This window comes from Oikopleura dioica, chromosome PAR (genome assembly GCF_907165135.1).
Source record: "Oikopleura dioica chromosome PAR, OKI2018_I68_1.0, whole genome shotgun sequence".
NCBI classification, from domain to species: Eukaryota; Metazoa; Chordata; class Appendicularia; order Copelata; family Oikopleuridae; genus Oikopleura; species Oikopleura dioica.
In genome coordinates, this window is record NC_137293.1 from 14856024 (window position 1) to 14877862 (window position 21839).

Below are 21839 nucleotides of genomic sequence, written 5' to 3' on the forward strand. Positions count from 1 at the left end.
CGAAAAACCGTGATTTTCGGGAGGCACTTTAAATAAGGAAAACCTGTTTTTACTTATGATTACGCAATTTCCTTAACAATGTTGCTAGATAAAGGGTTAAAATATCTTAAAATGAGATTTAAAAAATTCGGCTAGTCACGTGACTGGAGAAATTTGAGGACGCGAATTTGCGAAAATTGCGATTTTCGAAGAGGTGGGTTGACGTTTCGCTCTCAAGCGCCAAAATGTGTTGACGAAAAAAATATTTAAGAAAAATGTTGTTAGATCTAAGTTTGTTCTATCCTCAGCCGAAGAGAGAATTTGAAAATCTAAGCTCTCCTGGCTTTGAGCGCCGGTCTAGAATCGGCTATTTTCGAAAAACCTAGTTCTACCGCCTTAAAGGTAAAAGGGGTTCAAAAGCCGGTCAGCCCTAACCCTAACCTAGGGGGCCCGGGACCCCCCCAGCGGGAACCCCTCTTTTTTGAAGATTTTTCGCTTTATTTCATCGAAAGTCAAACCTGCTGTCGATGATGAAGATGATGAAGAATAAGAGTTGACAACTGTTTGAACTCGAGTTTTCCGCTCAATGGAATCAGACCTTCTGAAGTATGGAGATCTTTCTCGGCCAAGACCAGAAGAACTAATCGTATTCGACCGGGTGATCGAAGAAGCTGTCCCTGGTGAAATCTGTTGTCTTCCACTTCTTGGTCGATCAGCGGCGTAAATGGAAGAAGCAGAAAGAAGGGAGCTTTTTGATGTATCCGTTCGGAAAGAATAGCCTGAATCGATCGACATATCCGAGATATCGCTTTCTCTTCTTCCGTCTTTTCTGAAAGATCTTCTTGTCGAACTTGCTCTCGGAATTGATGAAGTTTTCGCACTCTGGTTTTTCTCAATAACTTTTTCAAACCCAGCTGATCTTTCCGCAACGGTAACGATTTTCGACTCCTCCGCTGGTTTTGATTTCTTCGCCAATTTTTCTCGAAGACGGGAGAGAATATTTTGATTTCCGGAATTTCCAACTTCTTTTGGCTTTTTCTGCGAGCCCAGATTTGTAATTGTTGAAAGAACTTGAGGCCTAGCAGCTTTTTCTCCATTCTTCAGAATTTGAAGTTGATTATTGTAGGTTTCAAAGAGTTCGTTAGCCAGAGCGATTTCGCTTTTCTTGAGTGACTTGACCAGATGGTATTTTATTGGATATCGTTCTCGACAAAGACGGAAGTCTAGTTCTGCAATTTCGTTCTTTAAAAAAGGTCATCAATAAGCAAAAAAAACCACCATCAATTTTAGTAGTAGAAATTGACGCCTTTTGCCTTGAGCTTTTCTTTAATCGATTCTGTCAGATGAACATAAAAATGCTTCAACGCAATTTTCGTTTTTTGGTTGACACCCATTCTTTCTTTAATTTGCAAAATCGTGGATTCTTTCGTTGTTCCCGGGAGAAGAAATGCTAAGGCTGCTTGATGAAGGTCTGTTGTTAACTCATCGCCAGTTTTTTGCAAGAAAAAGGAGTCGAGGTGGAGATCTTGGACGATTTCTTTTCGTTCCCTGATCGAGACATGCAGATCATCGTAAGAGCAATAAGCGCCAGAAGCTTTGATGCCTGTATCTTGAACCAGCCGAGGCGAAATATCCAGCCGTGCTGATTTATTTTCTCCTGCTGATAAAACAAAACCGTATTTCAGGAAAAGCTGACGATCCGAAAAGTCGCCATAAGACAACTTTAATTCTTCTCCTTTGGTGATATTTTTCTTGGCTTCAAGAGAAAGAAGATATTTTTCAGAGAAGTGGATCTTTTTGGTTTTATCCCAGACATGTTTTCTTCGAATATTTAGGAAGACGTTCGGAGTGGAAGAGTGATTGATTAGGTCAAAGATCGGGAGGAAGCCGAATGACCTCAAGTCGGTAGGGTCGCTTCTTTCAAGCCACTTTGGCAAGCTTGCACTTTGAGATGAACTTTCAGGAAATTCAGGCAACTCGTAAAGACGACTTGACCAGACAGAGTAGGCCCACGCTTTTTGAATGAGGTGATAAAGAGACGGAAATAACTCTACCTAAATTATCATTGTTCCCCTCATTGACCTAATGTATCCCTTGAGAATTTGACGTCATCAATGACAGAACAGTAATGCTCGAAGCGAGAGACGAGCGCGTCAAACTGAGCAGCTTCTTCTTTCATTGCTTTCTGAAGAGACTCGTCGCAAACACATCTGAATTCAAGCTGTCACTGCGGTCACAACTGCACGGTGTGGAAATTGATTGAAAATTACAACGTGCAAAACTCTTAAAGACTTTTCTTGAGAAGATCTTTGAGAAATGTTTGTATTGTCTCCTTACTTTCGAATGTCGATAGGCCAGTTGAATGGTAGATGATTGCTTTCCCGAGGAAAAGAGCCGATCCAACCAGCTACTCGTGATGCATTTTTCTGTGCTGCTTCAGCGATCAAGAAGTGGATAAATATGTCTTGATGGGGAATTGAAACTTTTTGAGGGAATCTGCTGACGGTGTAGGTATCGAAGAACTCATAGGTACTGCAACATTCGTCGAGAATGAATGGAAGATCGATGATGAGCCCAGTGGGAACTGAATTACTACAGTAAGGAGGCAACAGTTCTGATTCAATCGCCTGGTGAACTACTCTACTTTCGAAGGTTGAGTTGTTAACGAGCTCCAATTATTTATCGTGTCCTTGTTGATAAGTACAAATGACGATGCGTTTGGCAAAAGTTCAGCATTACAGTACCTTGCAAGAGTGGTTCGCCTTTTCGAACTGATTTTGGGGAATAAAGGCCTCTTCCAGTGATGTGATTGACATCTTGGTTGAAAGTTATTTCTGATTTTAGACGATTTTTCTTTTTTGAGGATAAAATTCATCAATTGTTTCTTCTATCATTCTCCGGTTTTAATAAAAAAATTGAGAGAAAAAGTCGATTTTACCCATTTTCCTTCGACCAAATTTTCAGTTCTTCCATTTCTTTATTTTTTTTTAGTAAATGACTCTTTATTTATATTTTTGTTGCTCTAAATAATTCTGTAAAATTGGGAAAACATGCGGGAGTGGATACCACTTGAGGTCGCGTGGCCGTGAGAGCCTGTCCAACGTGATAAGTTGATGGTGATAAGCGAATGATAATAACGTGTCACCTGGTTAAGGGTACTTCCGATTCTTTCTGAGTCAAAATTTGTTTTCGAATTATCATAATGAAATGTTCTGCTTAGATTGATCATTTTATTTTGTTGGAAATTTCAACTTGAAATCAAGGAAGAATAAAAACGACACTGAAAGAAACAATTTCTTTAATGATTCGAAAAAATGAACTTTAAAGGATCATAATTATCGATGGTGATCTGGTGATCCAAACATTTTCGATCAACAAAGTCGTGTGATTATGGTCAGGGCAGGGGTGGATATTTTGATGTCAAATCACTTTTTCGACCACTCTTTATTTGAAATTTAAAGAGATAATCTCTATTTCACTTTCTACTATCATGAAGAGGGCTCGCCTTGGGAGCGTAATACGCTTCCACCCTCTTATCCGACTCAGTTATACTTTGCATATACAGTGATTTTCCGAAATACGTAATAAGAGGACTTTTCGTCAGCCCCTGTCATCCAAAAAAGCCTCTTATTTTGGAAGACCACTGTCCATACTTACCCTCTACTTTGGGTTCATTACTTCTGAATTATTAGTTACTAACAGGTTTCGGAATTTCCGGAAATTCAAAAAAGGAACTAAAGAAAGGATTAACTTCTCAATACACGTTGTCGGTAAAACTGACCACGGTGACTTATGCCCTCAATAACTTCGAAGTTGGTAATCCGTTTGACCTAGTTTTTGCAAATTTCAACATGAACATTATGTTCAAGCGCATGACCCGCCCCGGGCGCAGGGTAGGCTTCACTTGGACAAGAACTTCATTTAGACAGAGCTTCACTTTGACTTCACTTTTTTACGAATTTGAAAAACGAGTATATATGAATAACCTTGTTAATAGTAAAAAATTATGGCGAAATTAAATTAATTTCGTTTAATTTCGCTCAGTCTAAATAAAGCTTTTCTCCAAGTGAAGCCTACCCGAGAAAGGGTCAAAGAAAGAAAGGGATGAAACGCAAAGAGATCTTTTAGATACTAAAACATGCCTTTTTCAGTTGAAATTGAAAATGCAGCTCTTCCACCATGGGCAAACGTTGCTCCAGGGTTCGGTAATTTGAGCTCACGCTAAAACTCAAGGAAACAAAGCTTGAGACTCACGTTTTTTAACTTGAGTTTTGAGAACTCAGAGATGAGAGCTCACGTGAGAAATCAATTCTGGCGATCCATGAGCCAATCAAGGAAGCGCTCGCTTAATTTGAGTTTTGAAAACTCAAAACTCTCAAATCTCCCAAAAACTCAAAATTCTCAAAACTCTCAAATCTTCTCAAAATGATTTCTCAAGTCACTTTGAGTTCTCAATTTGAGGAAATTTGAGCGTCTAGCCAAAATGAGTTATAGCTTGAGCTCAAATTACCGAACCCTGCGTTGCTCACAGTGTTAGAGATTTTCCTCTGTTGTGGCACCATCTTCGGCTGGCCAAACTTGATCAAGATCTTGAAAGAAGAAGGTTTCTACTGGACAGAGCGGGGGTGGATATTTTGAAATCAACCATTATTCCATTTTATTCTAGAGCAATTTTGGCTTGATGAATCGGCTTTAAATTTCGCATGTTATCATGCTTTATATATTCGAATCAGTTCTGAAAATTTCAGACTGATTCAATCAAGTTTTGCTCTGGAAAAAAATTATATAATGATTTGATTTCAAATTATCCACCCCTGGGACAGAGACTGGGAACTTTTCCGTCGCCATTACAGAAGCGCCAGAAGAACCAGCTAAAGAAGATGAGAAAAGCGCGCAAGAGATTCAGGACGCCGCATTTACCGCTATTTTCACTCTTGGTAAGTGAATCGAATTGAATCGGGAATGAATCAAGCGAATTCTAGCAATGACGTTCTTCGCCGTTGCAGCATTTCTTGCTGGCTTTCTGATGGACAGCTTTGGATCGATGAAAACTCGACTTGTCGGGCTTGTTCTTTTCCTTGCTGGGTCGGTGATGGTCACTATTGCAACTCCCGGCGAAACTGATGAGTAGGAATTCAATTAATTGGAGGCTTATTTTATTTCTTCTTTAAAGTTATTTAAAATACGGCTGGACATCAATCAGCTGTGCGGGTATCTTTCTGCTCGTCACTCAATTTCAAGTGGCAAACTACTACGAAGCCGCCCGTGGCCGAGTTCTCTGCGTTTTCAATGGTACAATCGATTCCAGCTCTTGCTCTGCGCTGCTCTTCCTGGCAATCTACAACGCTCTTGGATATTCCATGACATGGGCGATTTATGCTGCTCTCTCCGCTCTTATAATTTTTAGAACCTTCTTCTTGCTTCCAATTAACGCTATTCCATATTTATGGTTCAAAATTATTATCTTGAATAATAATAATAATAATAATAATAATAATAATAATAATAATAATAATAATAATAATAATAATAATAATAATAATAATAATAATAATAATAATAATAATAATAATAATAATAATAATAATAATAATAATAATAATAATAATAATAATAATAATAATAATAATAATAATAATAATAATAATAATAATAATAATAAATATTTAAATTTTTCATTTTACGAAAGAGCCTTATTTGAACCGCTTGTGAAGCCCCTTCCTGCCGATTATAAAACTGTCCCTGGTTACAAATCGCTCTGCTCAAAGCCTGAATCTGGAACTGATGAAAACAAGAACAACGTAGAACTGGATGACGTAGAAAAGAACCCCCATTCCAAAGAGGAAAAGAACGGAGCTGAGGAAAATGAGAAGGAAGTTCCAGCATTTTTCAGCTCCGAAGTCGCTCTCTCCCCGCTTTTTATTTCAACGATGTTGTTTTTCATCATTCAGGTGACGCGAGTGTACTTTTATCTCGGCGGCATCGCTCCTGGAACGCAAGAGCTTGTTCAACTCGATCAAAACTGTACTCAGGAAGAAGCAGAATCGATTACCGGAACGATGATGACGAACTTTGCTATTTTTCAATTCGGTGGTGCTGGATATGCTTTTTGACTGGCTTGGTCGTTGATTCAAGTCAGTTCATAAGCTCTTTCCGTCGATTTTCATTCGCTTTTTTCAGTTCTCGCCAAAACTGGCGACAAAAATAAAGCTCTCGCCGCTGGAGTCTTTTTGACAACGATTTTTGGAATTTCTTTTACCGCTCTGACGCTCATCGCAAACACCGCTTTACAGTACGCAACTTTCATCTTATCTGTTCTTCACAAATCTTTTACTTACGGCATCAATGCTACTGTTATCGGCCTTTCGTTCCCGAACGAGCACTTTGGAAAGCTTTACGGAACGACCCAGGTAAGAAGTCACTTCTTATCTTAACGTTACATAGCATTTTCTAGATCTTCACGATTATTTCTGCTCAGGCCACCGACTGGCTCTTCTCATACGCCAACGCGAACAGCTTCGTCGAAGCAAACCGAATTCTCTTCTATTTAGAAATTATCTCGCTCTTCCATTTCTGCTTATTTCTGTACCTCATCCGAAGGAATCCTAATTAATATTAGTTTTTAATATTAAATATTTTATATAATTAATTTTATTAAAATATAATTATTTATTAATAAGATTTATTATTGGATAAGACAATTCTCTTTTGCCTATCAGTATATTTTTTTGCTTTGCAGTGTTACCATGACAAAATCCAAGATTCCAGTTGCCATACTTTCGATAACGAATTGTCTTCAGAAATTGTAAAATGCAAAGAATACTCTGAGGCTCAGAGTCTGAGCATACTTCACGTCAGTTATCCATGCTTAGAGAACTTACAAATCGAGAATTTCGAGACATTGAAGCTAAATTAAAACGCTTATCATCAAAGCGCTTTCCTTCTTTCTATCCCTGAGCATTTTCTTATTTTTATGAGTAATAATAGTATTTTATTATACTGTACTTGCAAATGCATCAATCGTAATAAAAATCAATTGATTTTTATTAAATGACTCTAAATTATTCGACGCTAATCTATTCTAGCTATACTTTCTCTTCAAATTCCTGAATCAAATAAAATCTCACAAACAAAAGTACAATGCTTGATCTTGAAAGTCTTTGAAAAAATTAATTTTTATTTCAAGAAATTGATTTAAAGGCCGGCCTGGTCCCGAGTCCACTGGTTGAACTCTGGGTACCAGAGGTTGGACCAACCCTGTGGGTAGCCGTTGGAGTTGCAGTAAACGTGTGCCCAGGAAGTGGCACCGACGAGCTGGTATTCGCCGTTGACCTTGTAGACGAGGGGTCCGCCGGAGTCACCGGAGCAGATGGAGGCACCGCCGACATCAGCGCACTGGACGGAGTTGTCGATGGTCTGTCCCTGCCAGAAAGCCTTGCATCTAAGAAATTATGATGAGACAGAGAACAATCACAATAATGGGTTTGTTGAAGACCTTAATACTTACCGCTGGACGGAGACGTATTCAGTATCAAGCCATCGGAGGTATCGGGAAGTCTGGCGGTCTGGGAGGACACCGTTGGACTGGTACTGGTAGTAACCGAATCCAGAGGTCATGAGTGGCTAGAAAGGATAGCTTTTCGGCTTCAAGAGTCTTTGCTTACGGTTCGGTCAGGAAGTCGCTCAGCGGAGGGAGCAATGAGCTGGATTGGCTGAGCGAAGTCGTTGAAGGTGATTGGGCTGGAAAGTCGAATGACACCGAAATCGTTGATGATGAGGGAGCCGTTGTATCGGGGGTGAGCGATGAACTGGGCGGTGGTGATTCGCTGACCGGATCGGTTGTCAACGTCACCGACCTGGACGGTGAAGTTGGTGTTCTGCTTGCAGTGAGCAGCAGTGTTGACGAAGGTGGAGCTCAAGATGGAGCCACCGCAGAAGTGACCAGAGGTCTGGAGGGACGCCTGCCATGGGATCTGGCCGTTGACAGCCAACTCGCAACCAATGCAGAAGGGAGAGGTGGTATCGACGGTCTTGATACCGGGGTGGGCGGCTGAAAAGTAAAATAATTATCTCAGACTTTTTTCGACTCAAAAGAGTCTTCTTCGTGTAACTTACCGGAGGCCAAAGCAACGACAGCAGATTTGAGCATCATCTTGAAATTAGATCTCAATGATGAGCTGCGTCAATTCAGAGCGCTGAATTTATATCCGCGCCAGATGGACCCTTCCCATAACACGGTCTACCGGCAATTTGCAATTTCTTGAGCCATTTTTTTACAGGCCACGTGGCGGAGCTCCCATGCGAATACAATAGATTAACGTTAATTTATAATGAAAATACTGGTATTTTATTTCAACAGTGGAATATTTTTTCTCACACTGAAAGTTCCTCTGCTTTTGCGTAGAGCTTTACCAATGAACTAAAATTGAAAATAAGCATGATTTTTTTGTTATGACGATTTACTTGTAATATTCGGCCTTTGAATTGATTGGCGACGCCAGTTTTTCCAGTTCTCCAATCTTTGCAGTTGCTTCTTCGTAGCTTTGCGGTGGATTTCGAGTTGAATGATAAGCTCTGTATGCAGCACCGACAGCAGCGGAGTGCTCTGTTTCGGGTTGATGGAAGATGTCCGCCTGAAAATTAGAACGGGATGCTGAGAAAAGCGATCTTACCTGGAAAATATCAGAGATAATTTGAACAAGTTCTCGATTTTTGCTCGCACCGCCAGTGACAATGAGTCTCTTAGTTGACTTGAATCCAAACTTCTCCACGTGACATCTTTTCGCTAGAATTTGTCCCGTAACGAAAGAGACGATATCTTCACGCATCGTTAATTCCCCGTCAAAGGTCTTCAAAACTCCAGCAGCATCAATCTCATACAGCCATTTTCCTTGCTTGTTTGACGGCGTTATTTCCGGCAGAGGGAAATTGAGTTGAATAATTTTTCGATCTTGAGAATTTTCTTCCAATAATATTTTTCCGAATTCTTCCCAAGAAAGATTGTACTTGTTCTTGATTTCTTCTCGAGCTAGTGATCCATTTTTGTAACAAAGAAGACCCATGAATTTCTTCTTCTCAAGGGGGTTGATAAAGATATGCCCTAAACAGAGTTTCATAGTTAATTCCATTAGTTGTTCACAGACCTTCTGGCTGGGGGACAGCAGAATCAAGTGAGAGCATAACTGTATCAGAAGTCCCAAGAGAAAGACACAAATCGCCAGGAGTGAGTCTCAGTCCTGCCAAGCTCGAAGGATTGTCTCCAGTTGCAGCGACGATTTGGCAGTTTTCCGGAATTCCATATCTTTTCGTCCAGTAAGAATGAATCTTTCCACAGATAGTATCCGACGGAACTGGTCTTGCAAGTTTTTCGCAAACGCTGTCAAAGGACATTGAAATAGCATTTACGCCGCACCAGTAGCTTTTTGCATCGGTTTTGTTGATATTTCCGCTGTTTATTCGCAAGAAATTCATTCCAGAGCCATCAGAAAAATCGATCTGAAAGCAGATTCTCTCATAAAACCATGAATAAAAGCACTTACAGGTGCATAATCGCCAAGAAAAAGGGAGACTGCGAAGGATGAGATGAGCGAGATTCTTTCCGTATTTTTGTAATCGTCTGGATTTTCTTCCGCAAACTTGCTGATCTGGTGAATCGTGAATCTTTCATACGCACTGGAGCCGGTGGCAGCGGCAAGCTGCATCTTTCCGCCGTACGCTGACTCCATTTTCTTGCAATATTCGCTGGTTGAAGAATCCATCCAGATTGGAGACAGGGGTTTTTGAAGGAGCCTTGGAGATTTTCCTTCAAAGTTTTGTCTGATGAAAGATTTCTCAAAGAATGAGCATTTCGCCAGTAAACGGATCCATGTTGTTGACCGGATGCAGAGATTGCTACAACGCGGGATAGCAAATTTTTGTCAAGCTTAGAGAAAAGAACATCGAAGGCTTCAACGAACATCATTGTTGGAGCTCCTACTTCTTTGCCTTTCTTTGGTTCAATACTATACTTTATGTGATGAAGAAAGAATCTGTCGCGGTAACCGATCTTTTTGAATATATCCATCAGTTGATCCATAATTTAAGTCATCAAATCGCACAGTCTGGCAATCCTGAACTTTTAGCGAGCAGTCCACAAATATTGCTGTCCGTTAATTAAAGAAGACAAGCGATCATTATGAAAATAATAAATTATATCAAAATTTTTTAATTTTTCCTTTCAGCTGCTGCGTTGACAAATCAAGCCCCAAGTAAAGCTCTTCGCTCATTTTCTCCAGATTTTAATGATCTTTTTTCTCTCTGTTACGCCCAAAAGCTAATGTTTACTTTTTTGTTGCTGATCTGACTGGGAGAAATTCGGAGACTGATTTTAAGACAAGGCGTGGGCTTTTATCTTGCAAAACATGGAAATTTTCTTGCTCAAGAACATCTAGAATTACTTTCGATAAGAGACAAGGGGCTTTGATCTTGTTGTATTGAAAATTATCGTTTTAGGAAGAAAAAGATGAGGATAAGAAAAAGGGCAGAAAAACCGCTGGTTTCCGCGGCACTCGTAGTCGTGGTTTTCGGACGTTTTGTAGTAGGCATTGGCTTTGATGGAAATCCACAGAGAGACCAGTCGCATCCCTGCTTCTCACCGACTCCAATCATCAAATCGCGAAGGAATTTCTTGTGCTCGTCGTCGATGAATCCACATTGCGCTAGAAAGAATGTTAAACAGGGTTTCGAATAGGGCACAAGTACGTATGTATCTCGCAGTCTCTCTGTAAATATAGTCGCATTCAAGTTCTTCATCCTGCAAAAGGTAAAAGAGATTGTCGATCAGTAAGGTTCCCATTTTCGCTTTCAAAAAGAGCTAGCTTTCTTGGGTTGTATTTCGGCACGAGTCGCTTGGCATTTGAAAATAATCCTTTTGACTTCAAGTCACAATGCGAGCCATACCAGTGCGATGAAGATATTCCGTTGTAAAAATACTTTACAAGATTTACGAAGGTGCAAAGATAACAAATAAAAATGATTAATACTACTAGTAAACAGAATTTATTGGTGACAAATAAACTTTTTCAGGTTGATGGAATTCTGCAAGAAAATGCCCTTTTGTAATAAGACCAGCATGGCAAATCATTCATAAACGATGAGCCAGTTGAATCGTCCCAATAGACCTCTGTACAATCTTCTCCGCCACTTGGTGATCCAGAACCCCAATTAAGAAAGAAATCTGAAGAGCCATCAGGTGCGACCCATTCCGAGCCACTCAACGTATAACCTAAGAATTCTTTCTGCTCCCCACTGTCTGTTGTTCGTCGATTTTTTCGAAGCAAATGATGATAATTAAATTCTGCTTCGTTCTTCCAGAACATGACGTGTCCTCCACGATTTCCGCATTCCGTGACTGCTTCAGCCTTCGTATACTCGCCATCAAAAAACTGAATATCAGGATAATCTACTTTCTTCAGACGCGATGAGCAGGAAACTAGAAATGCTGTCACAATGTCGATGCGTGTAGAAAATCGTTTGAATTTGAACTCGGACGAAGATGTAATTGTTCCTCCCAATTTCTTTCCGACTTCAGATAAAGCTCCATTGGTAAGAACCTCAACTTAGCTAAGTTCAACATAATCAAGTAGTTATGCTAGGGTTAGGGTTAGGGTTAGGGTTAAGGGACCACCCGCACCGAGCTCGCGCGGCTTTTCAAAAGCGCAGAACTTTTTCTTATCTTCCCCAAATTTTATGAACTCCTCATCTCTAGTGTAGTTTTTTATCATCATTCATATCCAGTTCGAATTTTTTTTCATAGCATTATTTTGGATTCAGGAGAGAAAAAGTGATGCTCAACTTCAAAGGCATCAGCTCCTAGAATACTTGTCACTCGAAGTTATAAATACCCTCATTAAAAAGCGCATTCAATTTTGACCAGGACCAAGCTGTGTGGTCTTCGAATTTTATTTGCATTAGATTGTAATCAGGGGATTTATCAAGGAACACCATTCGTGCGGCGGAGAATTTGCCCTATTTGGGCTGAAAAGGCGCGATTCACGCTGCGCAACAGCGTTTTCACACCGAGTCATTGCACTAATCCCCCGATTCTGACCGGATATTCGCAAAATTCGAAGACCACGCGAGCTAAGCCCTGGTCAAAATTGAATGCGCTTTTTAATGAGGGTATTTATAACTTCGAGTGACAAGTATTCTAGGAGCTGATGCCTTTTGAAGTTGAGCATCACTTTCTCTCTCTTCAGAATCCAAAAATTATGCTATGAAAAAAACTCGAACAGGATATGAATGAGGAGAAAAAACTACACTAGAGATGAGAAATTCATAAAATTTGGGGAAAATAAGAAAAAGTGCTGCGCTATTGAAAAGCCGCGCGAGCTCGGTGCGGGTGGTCCCTTAAGCCTGCATTATAATCCTCATTATTTTGAACTTAAAAATGTACGGCCATCCGATGTGACATTGCAATCAACAAGTTCTTGGTTAAAAAGAAGATCATCGGTAAATTCTGCAATTGAGACGATCACATCACTGTTAAGCGTTTCCCCACCTTTAGATTTGATTTATTTCATCAAAATACCATTATATATATATAAATACCATTGACTTCTATTTGCATCTCCCGTGTCTCTTGAGGCATTTGGCCACTGGCTTTCTCATTGAGAAGTAAACGGGCTATAAGAATATTTGAAAAAATAAGGGGGCCCCCTTAAGGGTACTACCTTCGATTTCCCCAATTTTACCATTGAATAACTCAAAACATATCAATAATGATGGAGAACACATAGGCTCTTAAAGTACCTCTATCTTAGATCTTCAATCTGTCAGAAGCGTTTTCGGTTTGCTCAATAAAAACTCGGTTATTTTCTAGCTCAAAGTAATCAACTATTCAAAAATGGCCTAAATAAACGGTCGAATAGCTCAAAATTCGCCTGAAAACTGAGTAATATTATGATTTAAATATTTAATTTGAACCTTTATCTTAAAAATGACAGAAGGTTTTTGTGATTGATAAATTACTTATACCAAAACAATTTTTTTGAAAATTGTGTCTCTACGATTTTGCTAAAATTAAGCATTTTTCAAAACTTGGCGACGCATTCTTGTCTCTAGAAGCTAAAATATCTAACTGTAAGAATTAATAAAGTCACCATGAAAGTCACCTTGCTCTGAGCTTCAAAACAAGCACTTATTTGAAAGAATCAGACAGGAAAAATCTTTTCGGAAAAAATACCTTTTAGTACTGAAATCGATTAAAAATCGTATTTTTATGAAAACGGTAAACGTCATGAATGAAATTTTCGGACCTTTTTAGATCAAAATTTTATGAAGAATCCATTTTCGATGAAAAATTAAACATTCACAGTCATTGGGGAAATCGAAGGTAGTACCCTTAAATTGAACCAACCATCTTTTGAGATGTCCAATGAGATGTTCGGCTCACAAAAGATCTCTCCATAGTTGCCGATTGTTAGATTTGTTCCCTTGATATTAACACTGTTAAGAATATTCGCTGTATAATTCGCTAAAGATTTAATTAATAAACATTGAAATTCTGAAAAAGTTATAACCTTTCGAAGAACTTTCTTGAAAGCATTTATTGTAATCGACGAGATTAGAGTTTGCTACTCGACACTCTGTAGTGGTTTTCCTACTGTTTTCGCTCCGAAATATGGAATTCTAGCGCGCGTGGTCAACGTAATTATGCTCAGTGAGCCGTGACGCGCTCAACGCCAAGGCTTTCACTCCATCATACCTTGACAGCTCGCCCCTCTCTTTTCCAGCGTTGGCGATATGGCCAACGCCGAGTTCATACGACCAAGTCTAAGTCCGTGCCACCGATGGGTGGTGTCCTACACTATAAAAACGACTGTACCCCTATAATTTTATCATTCTTTTCCCTGACTTCACAGGTATAACATAAAATATAATATATATATTTTATTATTTTCTGCTCACACCTATCAGGGTTAATAAACACATTCGAGATTGATTCCCGTGTTCCAATTACTTTCAGTATAAAACCACCATATATTTTGGTGACTGAAATAATCGGTACGCCCATCAATAGAGATATTAGAGATTATTTGACATCCGGTAAGTTTAACAGTTTAGAGACAATTCATCCATCATGGCTGAAGAAATCTATTTCAAAATTAATGTCGATCTTACGGCAAAAGAACTCATGGTCATTTATGACAGGCATCCTAGCCGTGAATATCCACTTCCGATTCCAAGATTCGATAAAACGGGCATTGTTTTGAACCTTTTGGCAATTCAACCCGATTTTCTCGAAGACCGTGAAAAGAAGTTTTACTTCCGGAAAAATGGTGATATTCTCGGATATGATCCTGAATATGTTGGTGAGGCGGTTCAAAAGACTGCCAGATCCGATCATAGAATTGACATTGATAAGATAAACGAAATTGTGACAATGGACCAATTTGGATCAATTATGAAGAAAGTTGATGAAGACTCTAAAATCGATGTCAAAGCGGAACCTCAAAACTCTCAAGAGCAAAAATCTCGCACCTCGACCGGAAACCAAACTGGAAATCAGTTCTCTGGAAATGCCAAGCAGAACGCTCAATCTTCTGCGAAAAATCCTCATGGCAGCTCCCCAAAAGCTGACCCAATTAACACCTCTGGAAAATTCAAGATGAAAACTCCAAAGTTTGACTCTCAATTACCAGTTGAAAATTGGATTAATGCGATGGAGTTGTTCAAGGCATGCTCAATCATCTCTGAAGAAGAACTTATCAAAGTCGCCCTGTCTCAGCTCCTGACAGAAGAAAGCGGAACTTCTTTGATTGAAGCAATCACTCCAGAAGAACTAAAAAATTGGAATGCGTTCAAGACCAAACTTTCTGACGTTCTTGGAAAAGACTCAGAATACTACAAACATCTCTACAACTCATTCCAAAGAGGTGGCGAAACTCAAGCAATGGCTCTGACAAAGTTGCAAGCCTACTTCAAAAAAGGCTATGGTAAACAAACTTTGGATGCAGCTGACGAGTCAATTATCTGTGAACGGTTCATTACAGCTCAAGAACCGCGACTTATGGAACTGCTCAAACGGGAAAAGTCATTACTCAATCTCCGAAACATTGCTCAGCGTGCAACAGAACTTGAACGATCCTTCTTCAAGAGAGAAAATATTTTCGCCGCTGATGATCAATCAAAAGTTCAAAACTCAGAACTTTCACAGCTCTGCTCGAAGCTTAAAGAAATCGTCGCGACTATGTCAAATGCTCCAGAAAAGAAGCAAAAAGTCTCAAGGCGACGACTTTCAAAGGAAATTATGAAGAAACTTGACGGACACTGCATCACCTACACGAAGCATCAAAAGTGTAGATTCGGCTCAAAATGCAAGTACATTCACAGCGACAAGGTCCCAAAAGAAATCAAGGACGCGCTTAAAAATGAGGCATGACTAGCTCAGTCAACAGAAACGTGTAAATACGTTAACTTTGCTCCCGCCTCGCTTAAATATGTCAAAATCTTGCTTAATGGACTCCGATTACCCGCTCTCATTGATTCTGGTTGCAGTAGAACATGCATCCGCTCAGATGTTCTCGCTCTTCTTCCTGCATCCATCCATCAAAAACCGTCAAATATCACTCTTAAGTGTGCGAATTCTGAAATCGTAACAGTGAAGACGCTCGATTCACTAATTGAGGCCACACTTGAGACATCATCAGCACCGCTCAAGCTGAAACTGAACCCGCTCATAGTTCAGAATTTATCATGTCCAATTATTCTTGGTATGGACACGCTTAAAAATGTCACGATTGGAGATAACTCAATCACACTCCAAAACAAAACCATACCAACAATTGATCCCTACTCATCAGACTTACTTCTAACAGGTATTATTGAAATAGATAAGAACTCTGGTGAAGAAAAACAAAAATATAAGGAATTCATCGAAAGAAGATCTAAACTCGCTCAGAAGACAAACTTCTTTCCGGAAATTGGTTCATACGGCTCATCGAATCCTCGACAAAAAGCTCAATTAGATAAACTCATTCACAAGTACAGGCTAAGCTTCAATATGGATAGCGATGATCTTGGCAGACTATTTGGATTTCGATATACACTTCCGCTCTTCGATGAAACAAAATCCTCTCACCAGCCTCCAAGGCCCATTCCGATCCATTCACAAGCACAAGTTCAAGAAGAAATCGAAAAATGGAAGCAACTCAAAATTATTCAAGAAACTCAATCCTCATTCAATATTCCACTTATAATTCTTCGTAAAGGCGATAATACGATCAGAATCAGCCTTGATGCACGAGGAATAAACTCGCTTCTCGAGAAAGATCGATTCCCACTCGCTCACATGCAAACTATTTTCACTGCAATAGGGGAACGACTCACAAGTGGTAAAGAGTGCTTCATAAGTTCAGTCGATTTTCACAGGGGATATTGGCAAGTCTTAATCAACGAGTCTGATGCGCACAAAATGGCATTCAGTTATGATAATCAGCATTTTCAATGCAACCGGATGCTTTATGGATCATGCAACGCTCCTGCAGCATTCAGCCGAATCATGAAGAAACTCATGAACCATCCATCAATCATCCTCTATCTTGATGATTTGATTATCATTGACTCTAATTGGGAAGATCATTTACGCTCATTAGAATATGTCTTCAAAACATGCTTGGATTATGGACTTATCCTCAGTGCAAAGAAGTGTAAGCTTGCAAGTGAAGAACTTGACTTCATTGGTCACAGAATAACTGCAGCTGGCATCAAACCCCTTAAAAAGCATCTTGAAGCCGTGAAAAATATGATGCCACCAAAAGACAAAGCTGAACTTAAAAGACTTCTTGGAATGCTCGCCTTTAACTTAAAATATGTTCACCGAGGAAGTGAAATTTTGGCACCTCTCTATCGTCTCACATCTGCCAAAGCCGTATACGAATGGACACCTACTCATCAAGAAGCATTCGACAAAGTTAAAATGGAACTTCTAAAGGAACCGACACTAGCTCATTTCAAGCCCGGAAGTAAACTCATACTCGTCACTGACTCTTCCGGTCAAGCTGTTGGTGGAACTCTTTATCAAGTTGAAAATGACCAATTCACAACTATCGGATACTTCTCAAAAGCTCTCCAGGGTCCCGATCTCAAAAGACCAATGCGCATTAAAGAACTTTTTGCATTGTGTTGGGGTATTCAGTTCTTTGAATACTACCTAATTAACACTGAATTCGATGTTTATGTGGATCATAAAAGTTTGCTCTTCCTGTTCCGTGAAGCACGCCGATCAAAATTGGACATAAAGTTAGTGAATGTTCATCACTACCTGCTCTCATTTAATTTCAACATCATACATAAAAGTGGATCAAGTCCGGAAATGGCATCTGCCGACTTCTTCAGCAGATTACCGAAATCAAAGTCCGTTGATCTAGAAAGAGAGTCAGAAGACTACTTCGATGTCGCTGACACAACATTTGCTGCTCACGCTCTTTCACAAGATGATGTTATATTCTCTTTCGAAAATCGCTCATTTTCGTCAGAAGAAATGGCAACTGCTCAGAATGCCTGCTCAGACACGAGAAATTTAATTGTCAAATCGCAAATTAATCCAAATCAGAAGCGATTCACGATCAAGGACAATGTGCTCTATTCTCGTGATCGACTTGTTCTCCCAAGTTCGCTTGCTGATGAATTTATACAATACTTGCACACAATAACTGCTCACGCTGGAAGTCAACAGCTAGTGCAAATGCTCACAAGGTTTTACATCAGTAATGTTCAACAAAAGTCAGAGCGATCACCAGCTCGTGTGAAACATGCATCCGACTTAAACCGCTCAAAGAACTTCGTCCATCGCTCATTAAGGACAGAATTTTCGCTCAATTACCCTTTGAAAAAGTATTCATAGATCTCGTCGATTATGGACGAACTGATCGCAATGGAAAACGATACCTGCTCACGTGTGTCGATAGTTTAACTGGATATTTGGATGGCGAACCACTTTCGAACAAAACTGATAACTTAGTGGCAAAAGCTTTCCTCAAATTAGTTCTGCGTCATGGCATATCTCAGAACTGTGTTTCTGATAATGGTGGTGAGTTTGGACCAAAAACAAGAGCGATACTTCATCGATTCGAAATTCGTCACTCAACTACTACAGCTTATCACAGTAAGGCGAATGGAAAAGTTGAACGAGCTCATCGCGACTTGCACCAAAAACTCAAGGTCCTACTCGCAACAAGCCGCTCATGGTCTGATTACTGGCCGTTTGCTCAGTATTATCTAAATAACATGCCAAAAGGAAGTCTCGATGGAATCTCAAGTAATGAAGCTGTCTCCGGGAGACAATTTCACACTCCATTCACGCTTAAAGATCCAGTTGCTGAAAACTCCAAACCATTCATAACTGCTCTGAATGAATATATGAAGAAACTCCATCCTGCGATACTTAACTTCCAAGTTCAAAGATACCAAAAACTCCTTCAAAGAGACAAAAATAATTGCCCTGTTCTCGAAATTGGCACTTCCGTACTCTGTTGGAAACCAGACTTATACTCTGGAAAACTTGGAATTCATTGGTCAGGTCCATTCAAAGTTCACCGACGATTATCAAAGGACAGCTACATAATCAAATGTCCATTCACGAAGAAAGAATATCGGCGTCATATCAGTCTGATTCGACCGCTCAAACGAAAGACTGCCTTAAACAGAACTGAAATTATCAAGGAAGATGACGTGGCCGAATCACAAGGGAAAGTCCTAAAAGACGAAGTTAAGAACAAGTCTGAAATTAATTCTCATAAAGATCAACCGCTCCTTGTTGATAGAGATGAGATCATTCCTGCTCAGAAGAATGAAAAGTCAAAAATTAGCTCTCATAAAGATCAACCGCTCCTTGTTGATAGAGATGAGATCATTCCTGCTCAGAAGAATGAAAAGAAGTTAACGAGTCATAAAGATCATAAAGAGCCAAGTGATAGAGATGACTCAGCTCACGACAACGTTTGGAAAGATCGTCTCCGCTCACGACGATAGTGTTGTCCTGTGATTAGCTGCTCGACTAATCCTTTAATGGTCTAGAAGTTTTGCTCATAACTCGACCTGATTCACAGATAGCTGCTCGACTATCTCGCTCTCAAATCGTCACATTTTCACGACGTGGTGGTGCTCAGATATGCGTTCCCATTATCTAGCCACCGTTTACTCATAACTGGATTGCTCGCTCTCTCTGTAGTCTAAAGCCCTGCTCACACGACATCGATGTCAATTGGTTAATTGGTTCCTCACAACTTCGGCGATTCAATGCACAACTGAAATTGGCTCATAAGAAAAATTTCACTTCCCCGATCAAGCTCAAATGGGAATCCAGCTTACTGGTAATGCTCAACCAGATCGTTATTACGAAGTTTTCATGCAGGCCTCTGTGGATTTATGTTCTCATAACACAGGTAATGTGTTTATCAATTGCGCACACGATAAGCACCTCTTTCCTGAACCTTGGCCCATCCTTCTGCAGATGTTTGGCAATGGGTGCAGTTGCCAAAATCACACACAGAAAGTCCTTTTATGAAAAATTAGGCATCTAACTCACAAGTTCCACTCAAAGCTTCGCTCAATAGCTTTACATTTTCACGAACTTAATCTCGCTCAAGTAACTTATTGTTCTGCTCACAGCAATTTCGGTCTATTGCTCTACTATTTTAATCACATGCCTAAAAGTTTATTGGAAGCAATATCGCTCACTTGCTTCAAAGTTTATCACAAGAGAGTATTTGTTATTCACATTTGCTTAAATATTCTAATCACAAGCAAATTATTCACATTCTCACAGCTCTGTTCACAGCTTTATATCACTCATAATGTAACACTCTCTTCTTGTTGGAACTCGCTCTTAGTTCTATATGTAGTCTGTTCAGTTCTACTAGATTACTGGTCCGATAACAGGTACAAATTAACGATCACCTGCTCGTGATGATCAAATGCTCAATAATTGGCGTTCATTAACGATCTCCTGCTCGTGAAGATCATCCGCTCAAAAATAAAAAGGGGAAAGAAGTAAAAGAAAAATACCCATCACAATAGGCCCAACTCACGACTTTGACTACTTATCACTGGTCACAAATGTTCACAAGAAAAGACATCGGAATGACCTCACAACGTCCGGAAGAAACACTCGATGGCGCATTCTAGCCTTAAAAAATGGTTCTGAACGGAGTACTGGTTGGTCCAATACTCATTTTTAAAAGAGAAAAAATCGAAAATGACCTCTCTTCAAAATGATTTCTTCCTGCTCAACGACGCTCCTCCAAAGCGGCTCATTCAACGCTTTATCATTCCTGCTCTATTTGATGTCACCATTCCAATCCACTTCTTACCGAACTCAACTTCAAAAGAAAACTTGCAATCGCTGCTCGACTTTTTGCAAGAATTGAAAAACGAAGCTAAGTCCCTTAAAGATCACTTTCACTTTGATATCAACCACCTCCAGGAATTGCTTTTTGAAAATCATGACAGTTTGCTCAACTGGATAAGTGAGACAGCAATTCTCTATCAGCTTTTGGTCGATAAAAACACTCGCATCGAATTGATGAAACAATTTCAAACAATCTATGAAAAACGATATTACACCTCAAGGATCGCTTTCAAATTTCTAGAAGCCGATTCAAAATCGTTTTCCGACCAGCTCGAATACGCGAGGACTCACATCAAAATTTTCACAAATGATCTTGCTCACAATTACTCGACTTACCGAATCAATCATGCAGAAACTTCACATTCGGAATCTCTACAAGTCGTAAACTCCATCCAGCACAATTCTCTACCAGAAAATGTTTGGGACTTCATTGAAGAACAATAAAAATTTCTACGCTCAACGGACGCTTCGCTTCAAAAATAAAAAGGGGAAAATATGTAGTGGTTTTCCTACTGTTTTCGCTCCGAAATATGGAATTCTAGCGCGCGTGGTCAACGTAATTATGCTCAGTGAGCCGTGACGCGCTCAACGCCAAGGCTTTCACTCCATCATACCTTGACAGCTCGCCCCTCTCTTTTCCAGCGTTGGCGATATGGCCAACGCCGAGTTCATACGACCAAGTCTAAGTCCGTGCCACCGATGGGTGGTGTCCTACACTATAAAAACGACTGTACCCCTATAATTTTATCATTCTTTTCCCTGACTTCACAGGTATAACATAAAATATAATATATATATTTTATTATTTTCTGCTCACACCTATCAGGGTTAATAAACACATTCGAGATTGATTCCCGTGTTCCAATTACTTTCAGTATAAAACCACCATAACTCTTCTGTAATCACTGTCTCGTTCCCTGATTTGGCTAGGTAGACTACTGATAGATCGGCCGAGAAACTTGGAGAAAGAGCACTTCAAGGCGGTCAACTCATTTGAAACCATTGGAATCACTGACAGTAAAGATTAGATTAGAGACAGATTCTTTATAGAAAATTTGACAAATAAATATGATGATTTGACCAAATCTGTAACAGTCGGTGTCAAGAGTGAGCAAAGCACCAGTGTCACTGCATTCAACGTTGAATAAATCACAGTTTCCATCAGATCTCTTGAGTATAAAAAGTAAAAAGACGAGCATACTTCTCTGTAGTTTCCTCTTTTAACTATTCGCGAAGTAAGAAACTTTATAACTGAAGATAATTAGGTGTTTTGAATGGTATTCAATACAATATGACTTCCGACATGTTGACAGATAATGAGCGCTCAGAGAAATAATTATCATACGACAAATCTGACCACTAAATTAACAGTCTCGAGTTGAGACTCTCAACAGCTCGTATTCTTGGATCGGAAAGGTTTCTATTTTACTAAGATTTTTATCCGATGTATTTCAATGCCCAAAAATATTGG

At 39.7% G+C, this 21839-nt stretch overlaps 5 protein-coding genes and 1 long non-coding RNA gene across 6 annotated transcripts; 2 read left to right on the forward strand and 4 right to left on the reverse strand.

Moving 5' to 3' along the window:
- Window positions 1–1265: 1265 nt before the first annotated feature.
- On the reverse strand, window positions 1266–2829 carry LOC145702058 (uncharacterized). The gene is made up of 4 exons (XM_081779269.1): window positions 2724–2829; window positions 2317–2563; window positions 2062–2189; window positions 1266–1993 (listed from the first exon to the last, which is right to left on the reverse strand). Exons 3-4 carry the CDS (start codon window positions 2156–2158, stop codon window positions 1266–1268), a joined length of 825 nt encoding a protein of 274 aa, XP_081635395.1. The 5' UTR covers window positions 2159–2189; window positions 2317–2563; window positions 2724–2829.
- A 1976-nt stretch (window positions 2830–4805) lies between these two features.
- LOC145702059 (equilibrative nucleobase transporter 1-like) lies at window positions 4806–5680 on the forward strand. The gene is made up of 4 exons (XM_081779270.1): window positions 4806–4916; window positions 4962–5106; window positions 5153–5428; window positions 5671–5680. Exons 2-4 carry the CDS (start codon window positions 4964–4966, stop codon window positions 5678–5680), a joined length of 429 nt encoding a protein of 142 aa, XP_081635396.1. The 5' UTR covers window positions 4806–4916; window positions 4962–4963.
- A 16-nt stretch (window positions 5681–5696) lies between these two features.
- LOC145704044 (uncharacterized) lies at window positions 5697–6927 on the forward strand. The gene is made up of 3 exons (XR_014134407.1): window positions 5697–6113; window positions 6160–6389; window positions 6434–6927. It is a non-coding gene; the product is annotated as an uncharacterized LOC145704044 (long non-coding RNA).
- Window positions 6928–7136: 209 nt separating this feature from the next.
- Window positions 7137–8149, reverse strand: LOC145704026 (chymotrypsinogen A-like). The gene is made up of 4 exons (XM_081781450.1): window positions 8095–8149; window positions 7644–8029; window positions 7487–7602; window positions 7137–7420 (listed from the first exon to the last, which is right to left on the reverse strand). The coding sequence occupies exons 1-4, from the start codon at window positions 8129–8131 to the stop codon at window positions 7174–7176; spliced, it is 786 nt and encodes a 261-aa protein (XP_081637576.1). The 5' UTR covers window positions 8132–8149; the 3' UTR covers window positions 7137–7173.
- Window positions 8150–8310: 161 nt separating this feature from the next.
- On the reverse strand, window positions 8311–9961 carry LOC145704014 (xylulose kinase-like). Its single transcript, XM_081781433.1, is given in 6 exon segments — window positions 8311–8398; window positions 8443–8612; window positions 8652–9079; window positions 9123–9474; window positions 9519–9749; window positions 9752–9961. Coding segments are annotated over 6 exon segments (1416 nt in total). The 5' UTR covers window positions 9941–9961; the 3' UTR covers window positions 8311–8352.
- Window positions 9962–10441: 480 nt separating this feature from the next.
- LOC145704040 (uncharacterized) lies at window positions 10442–10843 on the reverse strand. The gene is made up of 2 exons (XM_081781466.1): window positions 10720–10843; window positions 10442–10676 (listed from the first exon to the last, which is right to left on the reverse strand). Exons 1-2 carry the CDS (start codon window positions 10811–10813, stop codon window positions 10459–10461), a joined length of 312 nt encoding a protein of 103 aa, XP_081637592.1. The 5' UTR covers window positions 10814–10843; the 3' UTR covers window positions 10442–10458.
- Between the last annotated feature and the right edge of the window lie 10996 nt (window positions 10844–21839).